Source organism: Lynx rufus, unplaced genomic scaffold (genome assembly GCF_022079265.1).
Source record: "Lynx rufus isolate CCGP_SWC_20201006 ecotype Redwood Valley unplaced genomic scaffold, mLynRuf1.p SCAF_9, whole genome shotgun sequence".
Classification (NCBI taxonomy): Eukaryota; Metazoa; Chordata; class Mammalia; order Carnivora; family Felidae; genus Lynx; species Lynx rufus.
Genome location: NW_025814897.1, coordinates 81,525,617 through 81,549,915, shown reverse-complemented (window position 1 = coordinate 81,549,915; position 24,299 = coordinate 81,525,617). Strand labels below are relative to the sequence as shown.

The window sequence follows — 24,299 nt, the reverse complement described above, 5'->3', positions numbered from 1 at the left end:
AAAAACCCAGGCCTGAGATTCTGAAGAGCTGATGGTTTCTATTCCTGCCTACTTCTATCCCTTTAAGATGAAGGGACCTGAGTGAGAGGTGTAAACTGTTTCTCTTGGAAAACAAGGAGCAGAAGTGAAGTGTCCTCTGCTTCAGGCTGGGACAACAGGAATAAACTGATTCTGGCGAAAGCCTTACCCATAACTGGAATAAACTGTAAATAGTATTCACGACATACATCGTCTCTTTCTTCTCTTTCTTTTCCCTCAAGATAAATTATAGGCAGAAACAGAAGCCTTGGCTCATTTGGGGTATTGATACCTTAGGTTTTCAAGTTACAGTCAAAAGCTGGGTAAAGGGTAGAGAGATCCCCTTGGTGGTTCAATGTTACAAAGTGAGTCAGGAACAACAAAACTCACTTTGCTGACTCTTGATACGTGGATTCTCATTACGGGAAGGGAGTGAAAGCTCATTCCTCATGTAACATGAGAAAATTAGAACAGCTAAGGGCTGTTTTTTCCCCTCTGACCACCACTTCATTAGGATGAAAAAATAACCAGAAAGCCTAGGTGTAGGGAAAGCAAGTCAAAATGTATAGTAATGACACAATGGGTGGCTAAGTATAATTCGTAAAGAAATCAGACCACTGGAATTAGATAATGAGAAAGGTTATAATGTTTGCTATGAACCTGGCAGAGTTCACAGAAGGATGTTTCTGAAAAGATACATGTAAGTATTTCTAAAACTAAACTGAATTGTATTTTAAATGTGCCAGGTGGAACATCCATTTAATAATGTGTTGGTGAAAACTAAAGGTCCTGGGGATAAGAACTTGTGTTTTGTTAATTTGTAAACTATATGCTAAAGGTGTTCACCCAGAACCATAGAGACGATTGCTGGCATTTTCTTAAATTGGGATAAAAGTGTATTTAGTGTGTTTGAGAGGTACTTAAGGTAGAAGGCCCTCGTTTTCTAGTGTTTACAGTCATGGTATTATAAACTACTTTGGGTAAAATAATACAATTTGGAGAAGTGGTGCTAAAAATATATTGGTGGGAAAAACTTTCTAAAAAGCAGCTGAATTCTAGATCCTTTTGTAACCAGTTTCTATATTCCTTTGTAACTTCTTTTACGCAGTTGAGTGATTACTAGCTTTAATAGTGAGGTTTGAGTCCTAACCCTATCTCTCAGTCATTAGCTCTGTGGTCTTGGTCACAATTACTTACATTTTTAATGCCCCATTTAATTATGTGTAAAACAGGATTGACAATCCTTTCCTCATTGTATGTTTGATTGGTTTGGGTAAGAATTAAATGAGAAAACATGTGAAGCATCTGACTTAATAAATGCATAATAGTAATATGTTTTCCAATTATGTTAACATTTTTAGGACCTATACCCATTTTCTTGGCTATCACAGAAATGTGAAAAATATAAACAAACAGTATCACAAATATAAACATCTAGGTAATCCCTACCAGGTTAAGAGACAGTATCACAAGCATACAGAAGTCCCTTCCATGGCTACCTAATCAGTACTGTCTCTTTCCTTCCCACAAGTAACCACATTCCTGACTTTTAACATTCTTTTAAAAACTTTTGACAGTTTTTACTTGTTTTTGAATTTTACATACACGAAATCACACACTACAACTGGCATTGTGAGCTCTGCATTACATTTGTCATAATCACCTCTGTTGTACATGGCTGTAGTTTGTTAATTTTCATGTATGAATATTTCACAATTTACTATCTGATCTGTTACTGATAGATGTTTAGGCTGGAGACATTTATAAATAATGCTCCTATGAATATTCTTGTCTGCCTGTCTGCCTAGGTTTTTAAGTAGTTTTTTTTTAAGTGATAAGCATAAGGTATGGCATATATTTGTAAAGCCTTAGAAATCCACAGGTATGGACTAATTACTAAAAGCTTTTGAAAAAATATATATATCAGGATATAGTATAAATATACTTAAATTGTACCACTATGTAAGGTACTATTAATCAGGGAGAGGGCACTTAAAAGAAAATCAGAGGGAGTACATTGAGGCTCCTCAAACCCTAATAAAAAAATTATTAAGGTTGAAAATAATTACAAAAATTTCTGGAAGCACTCTTAAGAAATGGCAGGTGGGGATCCTGGGTGGCTCAGTTGGTTAAGCATCTGACTCTTGATTTCGGCTAAGGTCATGATCTCATGGTTCATGGGATCGAGCCCCGTGTCCATCTAGGTGCTGACAATGTGGAGCCTTTTTGGGATTCTCTCTCTTCCTTTCTCTCTGCCCCTCCCCCATCACACACACACACACACACACACACACACACACACACACACACACACTCTTTCTCAAATAAATAAATAAGCCTTAAAAAAACAAAAAAAGGCAGGTAGGTAATACTGGACCTTAAAGATAGCAGTTGCACCTCCCTACCCTGGATGCTGTTAGTGAAAAATAAGCTCTAAGATACAATTCAAAGAGCAGGATATCAGTTTTCAGACTCTATCCTTTGAGGAGGAATAGCCTAATGTTTTTAAAAGAATATTTTAATATTAATGATCTTTCAAATTTTAGCATCTAATTAGGTTGGAGTCAGTAGTCTTGGATTTCAGTGCTACTCTTCCATTCACTAGTTTTCATTACTGGCCACTCTGGACCTCAGTTTCTTCCTGTGCAAAATGAAGATATTACAAGCATAATTTTTTTGGTCTCCAGGGATCATTGTGAGGATCAAGTAAGACGAAACTGTAAACCCTTTGAAATGTAAGACACAGAAATTATATTCTAATAATAAAAAAATAGAAGTTAATGTCTATTAGCTACTTACTTTAGGTCAGGTATTGTTTAAGGTACTTGTACTTAAATCTTCCCTCTTCAGAACAGCATTGAGAGGTCAATATGATTATGATGATGATGCTTATTATGATGATTATTTTTCACAGGTTATCCATAATGCAAGTCAGAATTTTAATATAAATCTAATTTTAAAACCTTGTCCCTATATCCTGCTATCTGTGAACTATGGCATTTCCACACTTCAGAGGCAGAAGGATAAGAGATAAGAGAACTGTACAAGGGTTTCAACCCCCAACTCTGCTACTATCTGGCACCGTCATTTTTCCACACATGCTCCCAGCCAGATTCTTCATTTACACAGTAAGGGGATACAAGGAAAAAAATATCCTAAAATCTAAAAGTCTTTCTGAATTTCCCTAATTTGGGATTCATAGGAAGAAGGGCATCATGAAGTGAAAAGTATTGTCAAAAAAGGGATGTTAATTTCAAATTCAAATAATTCAGATTAGGTGCTAGTGAAATATTTTCAGGTGGATTTCCTGACTGATTCACTTGAAAGTGGTATGTATATAGTACAATCAGCAACATCATTTTCATTATAAATATTCCAAGTTACATCTTTATAAAGAACATATTTTCTTAAATAGGTTAAACAAATCAGCCAGCTCTACATGTCCCATATTTACAATGCTTTACTTAGCAATCTATATATAATATTCCATATACATATGAACTCTATGTATATGTTCATAGTTCATACATATATTTCAACTTGTCTCAAGCTAAATGATCTTTCAAATAGTGGAATAGTGGTGTATGGCTTGACAAAGTTTTTGCATGGCACTTCCTTAGAAGAAAGAAGAAAGAAATATTATACAGAATATAGAACTCACTCTAATTTTAGTACATAATCCAAACAAAATAAACTTTAGGAATAAAGAGTATGGTATTATCAATTTAGTGTTATGTATCTAGATCCTTATCACTTAAAAAGATTTTTGGGGGGCACCTGGGTGGTTCAGCTGGAGAAGCATCTGACTTTGGCTCGGGTCACGATCTCACCATTCTTGAGTTCAAGGCCCTTCGACAGGCTCTGTTCTGACAGCTGGGGCAGAGCCTGGAGCCTGCTTTGTATTCTGTGTCTGGCTCTTTCTCTGCCCCTCCCCCACTCGCACTCTGTCTCTCCCAAAAATAAATAAAAAAATTTTAAAAAATTTAAAAAAGTTTATTTATTTTTGAGACAGAGAGAGAGAGAGAGAGAGAGAGGGAGAAAGAGAATCTGATGCAGGCTCCGTATCAGCACAGAGCCCCAGGGCTCGAATTCACAACTGTGAGGTCATGATCTCAGCGGAAATCCAGAGTATGATGCTTAACCTACTGAGCCACCCAGGTGCCTCAATCCTCATCACTGTAAAAATGTAGATTCATTTTTAAAAATTTGCTATTTTGTTGAATAATTCAGATGCGTGTTATTTTTTTCTTTCAGATTCCCCTTAATTACCCCAGTACCAAAAAAGGCTACAATGTTGACCTCAGCCAAAATTCTGTTGATTTCAAAAATGTTTAGTTTACTACTAATTGGAAGCCTTGGGGAAGAAGGTCTAGAAATAAACACAACACAAAGCATTGCAGCAGGCTTAAAAGTGATGCAAAATGCATCTGTTCCTTTGGAAAGTGATGCAAATTTAAGCTCAGATAAAGAAAATAGAGAAACCTCCAATCCCAAGACAAGTAATTCCTCTCTTTGGGATCCATCAAATAAAAACCATGGAACAACAGAGGTCTTTGGCAATTCATCGACAAACAACTTTTCTGGGAATCCAAGATCCACGCCTACGCTTCCCACAAATCCTCCCTCGATCCAAGGCTTTGTTTCTAAATTGCCTCAGAACTCATCTATAGCAGATGAAAATCCTCAGCCTGTCTCAGCACCTCCCGATGCTACATCTGCTCCATCTTCAGAAAAGTTCACTTGGTCTTCAGCCAGTGATACCATGAAAACTCCTGACAACAGTTCCATTTCAATTAGCATCCTTCCTGCAGCACCAAACACCACGTCTGTGTCCCCCATGATAACGGAACCAGATGAATGGCTCACCACAACCAGTGATAGCTTCGTAGGGTTTACTCCTTATCGAGAAACGACCACTCTACAGCCCACCTTAAAGTTTACCAATAATTCAAAACTCTTCTCAAACACATCAGACCCCCAAGAAGGTAAATATAAATGGGTTTAACTTTCTTTTTGTGTGAAATTGAATCTCGAACTAAGTCATATAGATTATATCTCAGGAATGTGCCATATTAAAAAAACAAACAAACAAACAAAAAACCAGGAAGTCAGCAATAGCACACATGGTTCTCACTTTGAGGGGGTGATCATGATATTCGTTGGAAATAGTAAAGGGATTTTAGGGCTTAAGTCAGTATGCACTAGTCACTGTTGTATGGAAACGTAAGGAGACAGTGGGACAAATTTAAAAGGAGGTTAGGCTGAAAAGAAATAGAGACTGAGGTAGTGGTACAGTTTTGAGATGCTAGATAACAGTTTTCACTGTATCTTAGAAAGCTACCCGAAATTTCCCATGCTTTTAGGAATAATATACAACTGAACTTTAAAAACATACGTATGTGAAAATTGAAATAAATGAATTTATAAATTATCTGATACCACAGAACAATCACAGGAAAAAAGAACACTGATATATATTTTACATGTAAATAAACTCAACCAAAGAAGATCCTCCTGAATTTTTAAGTTGGTACCTAAGGAAAACCATCAAAATTGAATACAGCTGTGAGTGTCACAAGAAAATTGTTTCATGGGAACATTTTAATAATTCATTTAGGGATTATGCCAAGCTTTCAAATGTAAAGCAGAAAAGTTATCTAATATTTAATAAAAATACATAATCTTTTATTTTTTCAGGTCTAACCAAGTGTTTATTTTCCTGAAATTTTTAAACAATACTTTTTCCCCCATGAATTCAATGATTTCCAATACAACTTGTTTACAGATTATATTAATGATGCAAACACAAAATCACACATACATATTCCTACTTGAAAGTTGTTAGCTTACAGGAAAAGTTTTAAATTCTGAAATCTAGGCTTTAAAATAGCACTGCAACTAATACATTGTGTACATATATATTCATTTTAGCTATAATTTTAACACATACTCTTATTCGTATCCCCTCTGATATTACATCAGAAAGATTTTTAATAAATATTCTCTCTCTTTTGTCTGTCTACACTCAATATATATACTGAGAATACTGAGTACTTATGCCTACCTTTACTCTTTAATCAAAAGAAAATTACTTAACTTTGCTTTACTTTTATTTTATTAATAATTTTGCTCTAAAGCTTCCAATGTAATTTTTTTATAAGTGGGCTTTAATACAGAATTACAGACTTTATAAGACCCCTTAATTAATAAAACTAATTAATTTTATCCACTTAATTAATAAATTTTTTTTTTAAAACTGAAAATACAATATACTAAATATGAGTTCAGGGAGCATTACATAGTTTATTGATAACTTAGTTTAAGATAGGGTACTTGGTGAAAGGGATGATTGAGTAAAATTTTGAACCCCCAGACCTACACATCTGTTCTCAATATGCAAGACATTGAAAACATCTTGCTTGTGATCTGTTTGTTGTATCTGGAAATATCCTGTATCAGGATACACTGCTTTTTTCCTTATAATGCCTTTTCTGTTAGGGTTTTGTGGATTCATTTTCTATTGCCCACTTATTCCCATTAGCTTTTTATTTTTCAATTATTATGGAAACAAGCTCAAAGTTCATTTCATCATTAAAGTTCATTAGAGATTCAGAATTGATTAAAAACTTAATATGGCAGTCCATAGAGAAATCAGATCTTAATGGAGCATACACGTGGCATTTCAGTACTATTGTTGTTTATAAAGGAAAGAAAGACAGTTATAAAACTAAGAAGTATTTCAAGGTAATTCAAAATTTGAAGTGTGGTTTTATCGGGAGGTATATTTGCCAATATATCTCAAATACTCAGTACTCCATAAAATATATACACACACACATCACCATTATCTAATTAAATATATATATATATTGTTTAAACTAAATATATATATATATTGTTTAAACTAAATATATATATATATATATATATATATATATATATGGTTTAAACAGTCTTTGTTATAAAGTCCACATGTATTGATTTCTCTTCTTTGAAAATTTACTTTCTATTTCTTTACCTGTTAATTATTTTTTCTTTGTTCTCTAGAGAATAAAAATACAGGAGTAGTATTTGGGGCCATTTTAGGTGCTATTCTGGGTGCTTCATTACTTAGTCTTGTTGGCTACTTGCTGTGCGGAAAAAGGAAAACAGATTCATTTTCCCATCGGCGACTTTATGATGACAGAAACGAACCAGGTAAAACAACTTTTAGAACTTCACTACATACAGTGGTTTTAATTAAAAGGGGATGATAATGTTCACTACCTTACCTAGAAGGGATTCAGAGATTCATATGACAAAAACAGACCAAAGATTTATTATGATCTCTCTCTGTTTCTCAAAGACCATAACCAAAATAATTATGGACCTGTGGGTGGAATTTGGAAACCATTTGGAACTGTGGTTCATTGCATCACAATTACTTTTAAATAAACCAAATCCCAGAACCTGAAACATGTCTATAAAATTGGAAGATAATGGCATGCTATTCAGGAAAAAATGGCCAGTGTTGTTAGCAATAACTGCAAAGCCATTCTTTGTCATGTTGGATCTCTTAGCAGCAGGAATTTGAACAATGACTTATTGTTTTTATTTATTTATTTTTTAGAGAGGTTGGTGGGCGGGGAGGACTGAGGAGGAGAGAGACAGAGAAAGAAAGAGAGAGAGAATCTCAAGCAGGCTCCACACTCAGCAAAGAGCCTGATGATACAAGGCTTGATCCCATGACCTAAGTGGAAATCCAGGAGTCAGACACTCAATAGACTGAGCCACCCAGGTGCCCCTGAACAATGACTTATTCTAATTTGGAGTTCTTCTAAAGTTTACACAGATACAGTTGCCCTCAATCAATTATTTTAATAAGTCTCTAAAACAGAATCTATAAAGAGTTGTATATTTGGGTACATAAAGTCACAGTAATTCAGGAATTTTTCACTCATGTGATAGCAAAGACCAACCATAGCATCTATGAAAAAGAGATTTATCTGCTAAGAAGAAAGCACTGAATTTGTTCTTTATTTATTATTATTTTTTTTAATTTATTTTTGGGACAGAGAGAGACAGAGCATGAACCGGGGAGGGGCAGAGAGAGAGGGAGACACAGAATCGGAAACAGGCTCCAGGCTCTGAGCCATCAGCCCAGAGCCTGACGCGGGACTCGAACTCACGGACCGCGAGATCGTGACCTGGCTGAAGTCGGACGCTTAACCGACTGCGCCACCCAGGCGCCCCACTGAATTTGTTCTTAATGCAATAATACTAATTAGAATAGAAATGAAATAACTTCAAATGATTGATTCATTTTTTTAATACTACAGGAAAAAAATATGTTTTCTGGTTTACATAAGGGATGCTTGCCATGATAAAAACAAAAACAAAAACAAAAACAAAAAACTAGTTAAATGCCCCTGGTACATCCTGTTGAGAAAGTCTTTTGATTTTAATAAGTTCAGATCATGACTGACATATTGTTCATCTTCAGAACCAAATCTGTTAATTGAAAATTTAACTTAATTCTAATTTGGGGGTTTCCAGCAATCCATATAAAATAAAAAGTGGCACTTTTCCAAATTAAAGTATAGGGTTTCAAAAACAGGGGTATCCAACCTTTTTTTTTTCTTAACACCAGAATCTTTTCTTTATCTGTTATCAGAAGCAAAAGCTCAGTCTATCAAACTGATACAATTTAAGATGTGATTGAGGCAGAGGGGAATAACTCAATCATATCACCAGTTTTACTCTTTCAAGACAGCTCCCCCAGGTTACCAGGAACCCAGTTTGTAAACAGATGGCTTAAAGAATAGCTAGAATATGAGACTACCTAAAATGAATAATTAGATCACTAATCTAATTAGAAATTAGTCACTGCTTTAATATTTAAAGGTACCTAGTACATGCCAAGTTCTCTTTGAAAACAAACTCAAGATCATTAAGATAGTAATAATTGGCTATTCGTTAAAAAAGTAAAAAATAATCTCTTATAACGTTAATCAGAAAACATCAAGTGCATGATAACTAGGATCTATCATAAAGAAACATAAGCTTTTACAGATAGTTTTCTTCTGTCTCCATCTTCCCTGGCTCAACCATAAAAATGTTGAGACACTTAGTAAAATCATGACTCTGATTTAAAATTAATGCTCTTCACTTTTTAAAAATTATTTTTTGCACCAGAAACAAAAATTCTGAACATGTTGACAATGCTTTAAATTCACAAGATTCAAAAATCAATGAGACATATGTCTATACTTCTTCATGAAGAGTATTGCTCTCCTTTTGTTGTGATTTCTCCTTTATTTCCTTTATTTTTGGTCCTTTGGCAGCAAAATAATTTTACAAGTTAAACTGTTCTCTTAGTCTTGGAAAGAAATGTGTATTGAAAAATATGCACTCGTTTAAATTTCAAACCTAGTGTCTGAAAAGCCCATATAACAGATGTACTTAACCTACTCATCTAGAACAATTTCTATAGTCTGGCAGATGCCTCAGCATGCATCCTCCAGACTGTTGCCATAAAATAATTATTTTTTGGTTACTTTTTTAGTTCTGCGATTAGACAATGCACCGGAACCTTATGATGCGAGTTTTGGGAACTCTAGTTATTATAACTCAACTATGAATGATTCATCTATGCCAGCAGGCCGAGAAAATGCACGTGACGGCATTCCTATGGATGACATACCTCAACTTCGTACCTCGGTATAAAACCAAGAGGAAAGGCTTCTGACGGCAAATGATCGCCTACATCCTAGTCTTTTCACAAACCCATCCTCCAAAAGCTGAAGCAAGATCACTGTCATGTGGCCTGTGCCAAGGAGAACCATAAAAGCAAGAGACTAGTAGCAGAAACATAGACGATAATCTGAAAGGTTTCCTTTCTTACCATTTTTGGCTGTGCTGAATCATCTACTGAGTAACCTTAATTTGTATTTTGGTCTATTTTATTGTACGTAGGAAATGTTTGTGGGAATCAGGTGAAACTAAAGAGTTTCACCATGACTGCCCTGCCTGATAATTTAATTAACCCTATACTCCTAATGTCATACATCAAGATTGTCACTCTCTTCAAGGAACAATGGAAGAGTAATTTATTTTTAATTTTGACTTAAAACAAGAAAGAGAGTATACAGAATTTCTGTGCCTGGGAAATTAAAGTAATAGGAGTGACAGATTGTTCTCTAGTACATTTAGCTTTCCTATATCAGCACATCCATGGTAAGACCCTTTTGTTGCCAAGTTGACAATGACATTACCTTCAACAGGGCCATGGTTGGAAAACTGACCCTAACCAGGAAAAGAATCACTTCTCTTCAAAGAGTGGGAAATTCTAAACTGTTTTATTTTAGGCCTCAATTCATTGGGTGCTTTAAAGACTCAATGAGAATCATGGGGGGAAAAGTCAGCCAAAGCATATATTTGTACATAATTTTTACAGTTTTAAGATGTTAAATAAGAGCAAGATTTATTATGTATTAGGTATCATTGCTTGATCATATATGGAATAGATTCTGTATCTCTAAGTGTATAAAGTATAAGGTTAAAAAATTGATGAATGGAAATATTACGCAAACAAAAATTTTTGAGCATCACTTTTACAAGCAGAAATACAATAAGTGTCATTTGGATTCATATGACATCTTTCAGTCATATGTTTCAGTTTGTTCTTAATTACCACCTGCTTTCGGCAGGAAAAATACACTTCTTAGTATAGGAAGGTTGAGGTTTTAGGGACTAGAGGATTAGATCAATAGTTAAATTCCCAAAGAAGCACTGAATGTGTGAAGAGGGCAAACAAAGCAAGCGGTCTCACTGTTAAATGGACATGTGTGTGCCTGCACATGTGTGTGTGAAGAAACACAGCAGTAGCCTCAGAAAATGAGGACCAGGAACTAAGTAACAGAAGAACTTACTTACCCCATATTGCCATAAAAATAGCAAAGAAGACCGTTCCTCCATTATCAAACAAATATGTCACCTTAATGGAAAACAAGGCAAAAATATTAGTCACATATTGGTTATAATAATCTAGTGATTGCCATCTACATTTAGATTCTATGATTTTTTTTCCAAAAGGAATCACATTATTTTATGATTTGTAAATATGAGATATGAGATCCTTTCATGGGTCCTGAAACTGTTTCATATGATTTTCTCTTTGGGGAGATGTAAGGGATCAGCATTCCCCTCCCCCCTTTTCTTCTTTCTTTCCTTTTCTTCCCTTTGGACTTCACCTTCAATTTCTGCTGAGAAGTGGCTCTAGTACCCTGAGGAAGTATTTGTGGGGCATAGATGGTCAAGGTAAAGTTAGCTTTTCAGTTGAGGCATACCTAGCTGCACTTGCTGTCAGCAAAACATCCAGGACTGAGGAAGTTGCAAAATGAAGAATTCCACCTTTGAGCCAGAACTTTCAGTGGAAAGTATCACAGTGCTATCCCTACTTTCTGACATCTTTCAGAATGTGCCATGGGTCCAATAGTGGCTATGAGTTTTTTTTTTTTTTTAAGAAGTTTCATATATCACTTAAGATTTAGGATATAGTCCAAGTGTTTTTGAATCAGACATTATCTGAATTTTTATAAAGAACAAAAAATTGTATCACTGAATACAATATTCATGGTTGCAAAGATTGATCTTAATAAATTGTAAATTCAACTTACCTTTGCTTCTTTTCATTTGCATAATGCCCTCACTATACTTATAGTGAGGGATATTAAAACAGTATAGTCAAGGCAATATATATTTGACAGTCATATAAATACTATAGAAACTATAGGGAGAAGAGGGATACTATCCTCACAGGAGAGAAAGGCCAAATAAGGGCAAAAGAACATTATTATAAGGGAAGTGGGAATAGAATGGTATTTGTTTTGCTCACTCTACAGTCTAGAGACTGGTCAGTGGGAGCATTAAAACAATATTAATATGTATTTTAATTGTAACATCTGGAACACTCTGCAAAACAATATGTAAAACAGATAAAGGTAGGGTGTGTTTTCCTGTGATAGAACGCTACTGAAAATATCATTATACAACACATGAGCTCCTTTCGAAGGTTTGTGGATAGGTGCAAGATGTCCTGGATGGCCCTGAACTTCTATGATGAGGTTTGGGAGTTCTAAAAATGTTATGTGAGTTGGTTTTCACAAGAGTCATCACTATATATTATGTACAGGAGAGAAAGGGGCCATAAAGAAATTCTCCTACAGTGCTCATAAAATTATACCCAGTGGGGGAATCCAGCGTTTCTGTTTCCAAAGGCATCCCATGGAGACACCTGCTGTTGCCAAGCAGCTGAACAGCTGTCTGCTTTCCTTTATAACAGACTTAGTGCAGGAAACAGCCTCTTAGAGTGTTAGAACAGAGACTTTACACATGGGGACTTAAAGGTCACTAAGGAATAATGGCTCTCTCCTGCTCCAGAAAGAGCAGTCCTTTTAGAAAAGTGGCAAATGAAAAGCCATGCTTAATAAATTGTGTGGTATGAATATGATTTGTTATAGTTTATGCAATGTTTTCCCTAAAACTGTTTTTCATTTTATTTCTTCTAAGTTTGTTTACAAATCTTTCAGGTACCTTTTTTTTTTCACTCCATAAATTAAACATGAATGATTTAGAAATACATCCATTAGGCACAGCAAGGTATACATGTAATCCTCATGTAATGTCAGATTCCATGTATGTAATGGGAGATAAAGCTAAAATGGGAGTTAATGGAAAACTTGAGAACTTATCCTAAGGAGGAGTATAAAAGTATAAAATCCTTGTGTGAGAGCCACTAAGATATTACAGGTGGGATGCATTATGATGTGGGGGGCCACAGACACAGTAAGAGCAATTTGATGCCTATGGTTATAGCTTGAGGTGCTAAGGGTTGTATTGAGGGTGTTGATATAAGAGCTGTTGAATGAAAACAGGGAACAGGGAGAAGAAAGAGTCAAGCATAGCATGGATGGCTCAAGCTCAGCGGATGATTGGCAGGAGAATAAAGGGGGAAAGAGGCATTCTGCTCAATAGGAAAGGGTCGCTTGCCCTATAAAAGAAAATTCCAGATGAAATCTCAAAAAAAATTCCCAAAACAAAATAGACTTTTCCAAAAGCAAAAGGAAGCTTGTCTTATCTACAAGTGTATGTTTGCAATGACTTATTTTATGAGAAAAACAGCTCCCCTTTATGCACAGGGGGACCTATGGACAAGCATTTTATTCAACATCGTTGATGTGAATAGGAATAATATATAAAGACAGAAGCAAATTGAACCTCAAACAAAACTGTGTTGAAGCACAAAGTCTCCATTATCTTTGACATCTGATTTCTCTTGGAGAGTTGAGTGTGGCTAGAAACCAATAAATGTGGGTATTGTTCAGAGGTAAATTTCTTACTAGGTTGGAAGCTTACAGACTATTCCTCTTCTACTGTAGTTGCTGGGTCTGTCTCTAAAATTATTTGACAGGTTCAGAGGAGCATAAGCATGTGGAAACTGCCACTGATACTCCATTAAAGCCCCTGTGGGCCAAGGAGAACAGGCACTTCTTGGGCAGATTCAACCTTGCAGACCAGGCTATTATGTGCAAAGAGGAGAAAGGAGTTGGAATTTAGGCTGGAGTTCATGCCTCTCACTTCCTCAGTCCTTCATTCTCAGTCAGGGCAAAATCTGTGTAACTGCCTATGTCCACTGCACCTGATTACAAGCTGCATCAAACACGGAAACATCAGTAGTCCACACCGAACCTCCTCTCCATTCCTGATCCATTATTATTTAGGGCAATATCTTTGTTAAATGTGGTCCTAGAAATCAACTAAGGAGCTTGTTAACATGCAGAATTCTAAGCCTTATCTTGACCAATCGATTCTGAATTTTAGGACTTGGGGCCCAAGAATCTACTTTTTAACAAATGTTTTATGTGATCCCATACCCACTTTTCTATGAAGTTTCTGAAAGAAAAAATACTCTGTCCTCTTTCTATTGTAGCTTCAATATAAGTATATGGTCTGAGCTCATATTTGGTATTGAGTAAAAGTTTATTAAGTTAAAAAACCCCAGAAACTAATAACTATTATGAACAAGGCTCACCTCAAGGGTTGAGGCACTTTTAAAATTATATGAGAAAACAATGCAGAACTCTTCTATCCAATGATAGCACCTTAAATGAGAAATCCTACCATAATGCTAACTGACATTGTGGTGTTAGGTGCTTTTAAATAAATGTGCAAACATCACTGAATTACTTAATTGCAAAAATTTCTTAATTACCGTATTTTTAAGGATTAAAATTGAAAATAATCATCAAAGAAAATGTTAATGTACTTAAATAAAATTTTTATCATATGATGGGACCATTTTTGTTCCATGAAATACATCCTTTAAATTATTAAAATAATTACATGTACACATGCATACTTTTCAATAAAATATGACGGATTTAATTTTCTGTTACTTGTCACAAGCGGTGAATGACTCCACAAGAAATTAGCAAGTTTCTAGAAGACGTGGCTAGATGATCCTAGATTGTCTGGCCTGTTTTTTGGTAATCATCTGTTCCTTTATTTCTGACACTTCCCTTCAAATAACTTCTAGATGTGTAAGTTTATAAACCGTTTTTAAAAAAGAACATTATTTCCATCAATGAAAGAATAGTAATTCTTATTTTTAATGTACAAAACGAGTACTTACATTTTATCTTAGCCAGAGAAACATATATAATACATATTAAATATTTCTTCCTGGTGGCGTTTATTTCTTGCATTGTTCCAGAACACAATATTCTCCTCTGCAAGGTAACTTTTCCACCGTCCTTAAAATAGTTATTAACTGAATTCTTTCTTAGTCATACCTGTCCCTATACATACTCTTTTCTACTAATATTGAATAATGACAAAAAGCCTCCTATATTTAGTGTTTCCTTTGACAGTTTCTTTGCTTTATCACTCTGCCATTAGGGGTGTTTCTTATTTTTAGTGTTCAGATACTGCTAGTGTGTTTTATTAACTCTGTCCAAGTAAAGTAGAAGTAAAATATATATGGATTTGTTGGTATCCCTAAGGCTGTCATATATCCTTGAAATGCATGGGTTAGGAGGACATGTATCTCTACATCTCATAACTTTAATATGTGGCTTTTGCAAAACGTATTGGGAAAATGCTTTCCAAAACAAGACATCTTTGTGGAACACTTAAACAAATTCAAAACTAAGTATAATTTTATAAACTAAACTATAAACAAAACAGATTTTCCTATGCCTTGTATTCACAATGAACTATCCAGAAGCTAATTTTACTAGGTTTGGTCTTGTAGTAGGGTATTGAGTGACTTCTGATTTTATACTCTGCCTCATCAAACTTCATTGTATAGAGACCTCTACTTTGAACAAGATGGAGTAACTGAGATTGATTTTATCCCCATTCTGGAAACAACAAAAAAATGCACAAAATACATAAGCAACAGATTTCAAGACAGTGGATACTAGGCAGGAAGAGCCATCAATGATCCTTGGGAGGAAGGAAACACGTGAGGTGAGCATTACAACTGCCTCAGATTACTGCACGGAAAGAGTTCGTAGGACGTAAACATGGGCACCCCAGACAGTGCCCAGTGAGTGTGTCCGTGAGGAAACCTCTTGAGGAAAGAACCACCTGAAAGGATTATTAGTGAGCCCATTCCCACCAGCCAGACTGGAAATCCTCTATTTGCAGTGCAGTTGCTACAGTACATGGCCAGATCTTGCTTTCATTGCGAGGAAAAAATCATGCTAGTTACAGTACTGCTATGAACCTACCTTACAAATCTTAAAAGCAAGACCTGGGGCACCTGGGTGGCTCAGTTAGTTGAGCATCTGACTCTTGATTTTGGCTCAGGCCATGATTTCAGGGTTCATGGGATGGAGCCCTGCATTGGGCTCTACACTGACAGCACAGAGCCTGTTTGGGATTCTGTGTCTCCCTCTCTCTCTGTCCCTCCCCTGCTCAGGCTCTCTCTCTCTCTCTCAAAATAAATAAAACTTAAAAAAAAGCAAGGCCCAAAAGGACCAAATTATTTCCAAGTAACTAAATTATAATACCTCTACACATCTATTAGAATAGTTAGAATAAAAAAAGACTAGCCATTCTGGGAATTAGTGACTGTATGGAAAACTGGAACCCTCATATACTGTGGATAGGAATGTAAAATGGTATAAATGCTTTGGAAAACATTTTGGCAGTTTCTTAGAAGGTTAAACACCCACCTATCATATAATCTAATCATTTTAGTCCTAGGTTTTTTACCCAAGAGAAATAACAGTGCCTATATGGAGATTTGTAGATGAATGTTCAGAGCAGCTTTAGGTAAAATGGTAATTCAAAACAACCCACGGGTCCATTAATAGATAAACAGACAAATTCTGGCATAGCTGGGTAATGCAATACTCCTCAGCAATAAAAAGAAAAGATCTACTGATAAATGTTACAACATGGTTGAATCTCAGAATAACTATGCTGTGTGAAAGAAGCCAGAAAAAAACCCACAAACTGTATGATTCCATTTACATAAGAGTCTCTAGAAAATACAAACTTTTCTATAAAGACAGAAAGCAGTTGGTTGCCTGGACACAGGGGTGGGGAGGAGAGGGAGGCAGGGATTACAAGAGGCCATGAGGAAACTTTTGGAAGTGATTATATGTCCATTATCTTTCTTGGGGTGATGGTTTCACAGGTGCATATATAACGTCAAAATGTGTCAATTTACACACTTTAGATGTGTACATATTATTATATGTTAATTATACTTCAATAAAACTTTTAAATATAAACAATAATCATTGTAAAATTCAGTTTCTCAAACTTGTATGCACATGGGAATCATCGGGAAGTTTTAAAATAGATGGATGTCTATGTTCCAAACCCAATGATACTGATTTAATTAATTACTCTGGGGTGTGGCTTGGGCTTCAGAAGTTTTAAGAGCCTTCAGCTTATCCTAATAGGCAGCGACTTGAGAATTTTTAGTATGTTGTTTTCTTTCTTCTGTAAAATTAAAGTATTGGGGTTTTTTGTTTGTTTTTATTTTTTATTTAGAGAAAGAGAGAGCATGAACTGTGGGGCAGAGGGACAGAGAGAATCTTAAGTGCAGGGCTTGATCCCATAACCCTGCGATCATGACCTGAGCTGAAATCAAGAGTTGGATATTCAATCAACTGAGCCCCAGGTACCCCTAAAATTAAAAGTGTTGTAATGAGTATTCATGGATGATGGAAATTTAATTATTAGCAAGAGATATAATCATCTTCTCCTAAAAAGAATCTAGATGTCATTCCAAGTGGAAGTTTATGTCCATATGACAATAATCGGTTATAAAAATAAAGGAAGACTAAAATACTCAAATAAAAATATACTCATTTTATAATTGCTGCCAAATAATGATCTATTCAAGTTTTCGCTTTTTCCTACCTACTTCTGAGAAAAAGTAGAGCTCGGGAAGGAGAATGCGAGGGTCCACACTCACCTTGGCATAGATACAGCTTTCATTGAGTCTCTGCAGTGAGCAGTTCTTGTCACAGAGAGGGCACATGAAGACTTCAGTGGCCTTGCAAATTTCTTGGCTTGGGAAACCAAAGAAGAGAGAGAAAGCATGAACCTCCACGTTTAAGAAGGTGCTTAGCTCCTCTGGCTAGGCCTGTGGGAAGCAGCAAGGCAGAGAGGAAAAGAAGACACGGATAGTGGGAGTGGTGGACAGGTAAGCAAGAACTTAGAGTGGTTCCAACTCAAATTTTTAGGATATTTGTGATACGGACATTTTTGTTGACTTCTTCAGTTTTAGAAGTCTCTGCCTGGATACGGTAATGATAGTAGGCCATATTTGACACTTGTGAGACACTTGTGGGCTTTGTTACAAAGATAGTTACACATGATTTTGTGGCACTGAGGGTAATCTTGTAAGGAACACCCAAGGGAGTTTCAGCCAAGCTCACAGCTTGGAAGTGGCTGAGCTGAAATCAAATCTTTCTCCTGGATCTCACCTTGAATCACCAAGATGAACAGCACCCATAATTCACACAAATCCACACAAATTCATAACTCGCCCTCCAGCCAACAGGGGCATCACATTCAGTGGAAATTTGAGGGAGTTGACTTTTTGTGTGTGTGTGTGGTGTCTTGACACACAGTCATGATGACATGACATAGTCTTTATTTACTGAAACCTATTATATTTTCTATTAGAATATAACTTGATAATACTTGTCTCTTCAGTTTTATGCCCACTACCTTTTAAAGATCTCAGCATACATTTTAGATGACTTGTGATAGGAGTAGGGCACCAGTAACAATTTCTCAAAAGCCTCTCAGCCTGAGTTCACAGCAACCTATTTTTAAAATGTTTTGTGCGTTTATCTGTCAGAAGTGGCCCTTTCCCACTTAGTAGCCTCTAAATAAATTGTCTTTAATTAAATCTGCTCTGGAAATGTTGAAAGTAATTTAAAGGCTTTTGACAGTAAGTCTGGAAATGCAACTGTTAATAAAGGTTTAATTGGCAGTGTTAACAGCATAATTTACTGTTTTCAAAAATACACCCTCAAATGAAGCAAAAAAACAACGTATTTAAAATGCTGGATTTATAAAATCTCACTCTAAAGTGGGAATAAATGGTAAGTAATAATACTATATAGTAATACAATGCTTTAAAGTGGGCAAAAGTGGGTTCATGTCCATTAAGTCTGGTCCTCACTGCAATCTCCTGCAATGGTTAATTATCTCCACAACTGAGAGTAAACTGATGTTTAATTTAAGTAATTTGCTTGAGGTCATACAGCTAAAAAGAGGTACTTCAGGGAGCCTAATTTAGGTTTTTGTGATTCTAGGTCAAGTTCTCCATCAGCTACAACATATCTCAAAGAGAAATGTTTTTATTTCATATTAAAAGTGACTTTCCCGTGAAGGGGATTGAGTTCACTTCTGATGATGAGCACGGAGTAACTCACAGAACTGTTGAATCATTATATTGTACACCTGAACCTAATATTACACTGTATGCTAACTGTAATTGAATAAAAAAATCTGGCAAATAAAAAATAAAATAAATAATTTTCTTATAAAACTTTTATTAATGATGGTGATAGTGTTATGGGTCTAAAAAATACTATAAGTCTCCTACTTTCACACACACCATCTTGCTAGTAATTGGGATGTCTATATGAAGTAAAGCGGGTAAAACATACATATTAAAAGACCAAAAGAAAAAGATGATACCTCCTCTTAGTAATGCTACTAATTTGTAGGAACAAGAAGAATTAAAACAGTCCTTGAAGGAAATTTTGCTTACAATTTAAAATTCATTGTATTTCAAGAATAACACAATGTGTCCTGCATTGAAATCCCATACTAAAAAGTATTAGAGGCAGTTTTTACCACGTCATATTTCCCATCTCCTAAATTGTCAAACAAAAGCACAAATCTATGAAAACACCGTGTCTAGAATCCCAAACCATCAGACCAAACACTATTTTGAATTCCAGAATTATTAAATTCATTTTTGGTAAGTTGTTCAATGTTTAACTCGGTATGTAACATAAAAAAAATAAACAATTTTTGACAACATATATTTTAGCCTAAAATAAAGAATTTAATACTAGCACAAATTTCTTTGAGTTTAGTTAACCACTAGAGGGAGGGAGAGTGCACAGCATGAGTGTTTCTTCATATCTTCTGCGCAGCCTGATAACAGAAACCACCACTTGAATTGTGGCTTTCTTTTATTTGACATTTATTGTCAGACATACCACCAAGGGCTGATTTGAAGGAAATAATAATTACCACCAACTTAAGATAGCAGGAGAAGCTAGCAATTTGTCCTTTCGGGGGTGGATGTCTGGACCCGTTCCCGGGCCCTCCTGTGATCCTATAAAGATGACAAAGCACAGAAAAGGTGCTTGGTGATGTCCATTTTGAGGAAAGTGAAAATGTGAAAGTATGTTTAAGGGAAGGCAGTATGGAAGCATGAGCAAAACATGGATTTTAGAATTAGATATAATTACTGGGGAAAAGTAAACCAAATCGCAAGATATTAGAATTGCTATTACCAAACAGAATAAAACAAAACAAAGATAACACGTGTTGGCAAGGATGTGGAGGTTTTGGAACATTTGCACGTTGTTGGCGGGACTGTAGAATGGTGCAGCCACTATGGGAAACAATATGGAGGTTCCTCAAAAAATTAAATCTAGAACTACCATATAATCTAGCAATCCCACTTCTGGGTATATATCTAAAAGAACTGAAAGTAGGATCTAGAAGAGATATCTGCACTCCTGTGTTCATTACAGCATTATTCACAATAGCCAAGATACGAAAATAACCCAAGTGTCCACTGATGAATGGATAAAGAAAATGTGGTATAAACACAAAATAGAATATTATTCAGCCTTAAAAAAAAAAAGAAGGAAATTCCCCATATGCAGCAACATGAATGATGAACCTGGAGGACATTGTGCTAAGTGAAATAACCCATGCACAGGATAAATACTCCATGACTTCACATATTTTAAGTATTTAAAACAGTCAAACTGAGAGAAACAAAACAGAATCATAGTCGCCAGAGGGGAGGAGAGGAGGAAGTGGGAAGTTACAGTTATAGAAGATGAATAAGTTCCAGAGATCTGTTGTACAACATTGTGCCTAGAGTTAATAATACTGTAATGCTCACCTAAAATTTTGTCAACAGGGTAAATCTAATGTTAAGTGGTCTTACCACAATTAAAAAGAATCCAGTAAAGGTTTAAAATTTAGCTCACCACATACTATATACATTCTCCTGACCGAGTCACTTACCTCTCTGAGGATCTATGTATTCATCTCTAGATGAAGATAATATCTAGCTGGGATATTACATAAGGGATATTGATACTGTGCCCGGCATATCGTAGGCACTAGATAAATAGAAACTTCATTGCTAAGGATGTTGTCAGGAGAGGGTTCAAGAGGTCCTGTATTACCCAACTGTTTTTGAAAGGCTGGTCTGATACTGAAAACCACATAAATTTCTTGGCAAGTTCTAATACCAAAGAGGAAAGAAGGGACCAGAAAGTTGGGGCTTCTGCTCTTTGTTCTGGACCTGAAAAACTATTTTATCTGCCTGCTTGTTCATTTTCACATCCCTATGATATGTACTCTGCCAGCAAAAATCTGACCACATTTGGTTAGGTAAGGCCAATGAACACATATAAATAGACACATGTACATATATATACAATAAATAATCCACAAATTGATTGCTACATAATTCTACAATGAGCTACAGAACAGGTAATATGACCTTAATTTATATAAATATGGACAGTAGAAACACAATAAATCCAACCCAATCTTCATCTTCTTAACATTTTGTTACCTTGTAATAAAAAATAAAGAGTTTCATAAAATAATACTAAGACAATGCAACACCAAATAAAAGCCCCGTGCCCTCTCCTGACCTGCCATAACACCTACGACTTAACCATGTCTGACACCTTGAATAGAAAATTTCAGTCCCATGAAGTTTTGAAAGTCAAGATATTCAGTGATGCTTATCTTGGTTTAGAATAGAAAGTCTGACAAGATGTTAATTATAGTGTGACAGAGTAGCAGTAATAGAATACCATAAAGCGCTGAAGAAAAGAGTTTGCTAATGCCTTTTAAAGCACTCCTTGTTCTAAAGGTACTTATATACAAGAAGTCTAATTTACTCTGTTGGTACATAAATCAATAGCAAGAGCAAATCTATTCCTTTCATTGTTTTGCTCATTTTCAGCTTTGCAGGGGTAGAGGACAGAGTCTACAACACATGGTAAAAATTTGTGAATATATTCTCCATAGAACCAATCTGAACAATAGCTAACCATCTGAGAATCATTTTATGTCTTCATCCATTCATATTAAAAGAGTAGTTTTCTAAAACCCTGAGAACTCTACCAAAAAAACCTGTTAGAACTAATAAATGAATTCAAGAAAGTTGCAGAATACAAAATCAATATACACTTATCAGTTGCATTTCTATACACTAACAATAAACTACCAAAAAGAGAAATTAAGAAAATAATCCCATTTAGAATTGCACCAAAAAGAATAAAATAATTAGGGTTAAATTTAACTAAGGAGGTGAGAGATCTACACACTGAAAACTAAGATGTTGATGAAAGAAATTGAAAAAGAAACAAATAAATAGAAAGATATTTTGCGCTCATGAATTGGAAGAATTAATATTGTGGAAATGTCCATACTACACAAAGACTCCTACAGATTCAATGCAATCTCTATGAAAGTTCAATGGTATTTTCACAGAAATAGAAAAAGCAATCCTAAAATATGTATGGAACATGAAAAACCTCAAATAGGCAAAGCAATCTTGAGAAAGAAGGACAAAATGGAAAACATGATATCTCCTGGTTTCAAATAATATTAATTTTAAAGCTATAGTAATCAAAACTTATGGTATTGGAATAAAAACAGACACATAGATCAATGGAACAGAATACAGAACCCAGAAATAAACCCATGTAGATGTGGGCACTTTTCAACAAAGGGGCCAAAATATATAATGGAAAAAGGATAGTTTCTTTGATAGATGGTGTTGGAAAAACTGGATATTCACATGCAAAAGAATGAAACTGAACCCCTATCTTACACCATATGTAAAAATTAACCAACAAAACAAACATGCAATCTACAGAATGGGAGAAAATATTTACAAAACATATATCTGATGAGGGGTTAATATCCAAAGTATATAAAGAACTCATACAATTCAATGCAAACAAAAAATCTGATTTAAAAAATGGGCAGAGAAACTGAATAGACATTATTTTTTCAAAGAAGATATACAAATCAACAGATACATGAAAAGGTGAGTCAATATCATTAATCATCAGGGTAATGCAAATCAAAGCCACAATGAGGTTATCACCTCACACCTGTTAGGATGCCTATAATCAAAACATTGCTGATGGGAATGTAAGTTAGTGCAGCCACTATGGAAAACAATATGGAGTTTCCTCAAAATATTAAAAATAGAACTCCCATATGATCCAGGAATCCCACTTTTAAATATCTACATATCTTCAAAGGAAATGAAAATAGAATCTTGAAGAGATATTTGCATTCCTATGTGCATTGCAGCATTACTTACAATAGCCAAGATATGTAAACAACCCAAGTGCTCATCAGTGGATGAATGGACAAAGGAGATGTGGTATAGTATATAATGGAATATTCAGCCATGAGAAAAAAGGAAATGTTGCCAATTGTGACAACATGGATGGAGCTTGAGTGCATTATACCAAGTGAGATAAGCCAGAGGGGGGAAAAATACTGCATGGTATCACTTTATATGTGAATCTTTAAAAAAGCCAAATTCATAGAAACAGAGAATAGAAAAGTAGCAAAAAAAAAAGTTTTTCTTTTCAAGACACTATAACTTCGGTACGCAACCTGTTTTCTTAGGCTCAGAGGATACTGATTCAACAGCATATAGAGATATGCCCACATAGGGATGGATGTTCCCACTGGGCACAAATTTGCTCTGGAAGATGCTGCCTTCCATACTTGTAGTGAGTTTGCAAATCTCTGAAATAAACATATGACCAGATGAACTGTTTTTTGAATAGTAAGTGTTTCTTAGTGTTCAAACTAATTAATAGTTGGCCTTCATGGAGAACAAGGGGACACTGAGAAACCAAATCAAGGAAGTTGGTTATGGAACTGGATTTAACTCTAGGACAGAGAAAGTAGTAAAACCTGGGATTCTGAGTAACTTGTTCTGTGAGTGTTCTGCAAGACGAGCAAACATTTCTAATAAATTTTAACTTGATAAACAAGCGATATCTTGGAATACAAATAGTATGTGATGCCAAATATCACATGATCACAATTAAGGTGATGATTCTTGAAAATTCGCTTTGATATATGAGTGCTTTGGATTATAAGCATGTTTCCTGAACGAATTATGCTTGCAAACCAAGGTTTTACTGTATTTTGTTTTTAGGCAAATTGTTATACATATACATATGCAAATTATATATATATATATATATATATATATATATATTTAGAGAAAATTCAAGGAAATGAATTTTTATGATCCCATTAACTGTCATGATTACCACCCAGTAGCGAGGCCATGGTTAAAAGATGGACCAAAGGAGAAAAAAGTGAGTTTCATATTTTGAATTGTATCATACAAGCCTGAACTTGATGATATCCTTGTATATATTAAATAGAAGATGCTGCTAAGAGGATTCTTTAATGCTGGGGTGAGTCTTATCTCTGCTGAATAATAATGT

General features: G+C 35.2%; 2 protein-coding genes across 3 annotated transcripts in view; one reads left to right on the top strand and one right to left on the bottom strand.

Annotated features, from left to right (window-relative positions):
- ANO3 (anoctamin 3) overlaps positions 1-24,299 on the bottom strand; it is a 413,517-nt gene that overhangs the window by 59,226 nt on the left and 329,992 nt on the right. The window contains exons 14-15 of the mRNA XM_047071708.1: positions 17,495-17,591; positions 10,933-10,993 (exon numbers count right to left, since the gene is read on the bottom strand). Of these exons, the coding sequence (XP_046927664.1) occupies positions 10,933-10,993; positions 17,495-17,591 (158 nt within the window). The remainder of the gene's footprint in view (positions 1-10,932; positions 10,994-17,494; positions 17,592-24,299) is intronic.
- On the top strand, positions 699-9,723 carry MUC15 (mucin 15, cell surface associated). Of its 2 annotated transcripts, XM_047071709.1 has the most exons (4): positions 699-718; positions 4,273-5,003; positions 7,066-7,215; positions 9,563-9,723. In XM_047071709.1, exons 1-4 carry the CDS (start codon positions 699-701, stop codon positions 9,721-9,723), a joined length of 1,062 nt encoding a protein of 353 aa, XP_046927665.1. The 2 variants fall into 2 exon arrangements, with proteins under 2 accessions (XP_046927665.1, XP_046927666.1); XM_047071710.1 differs by lacking the exons at positions 699-718; positions 7,066-7,215 and having other exon boundaries at positions 4,301-5,003.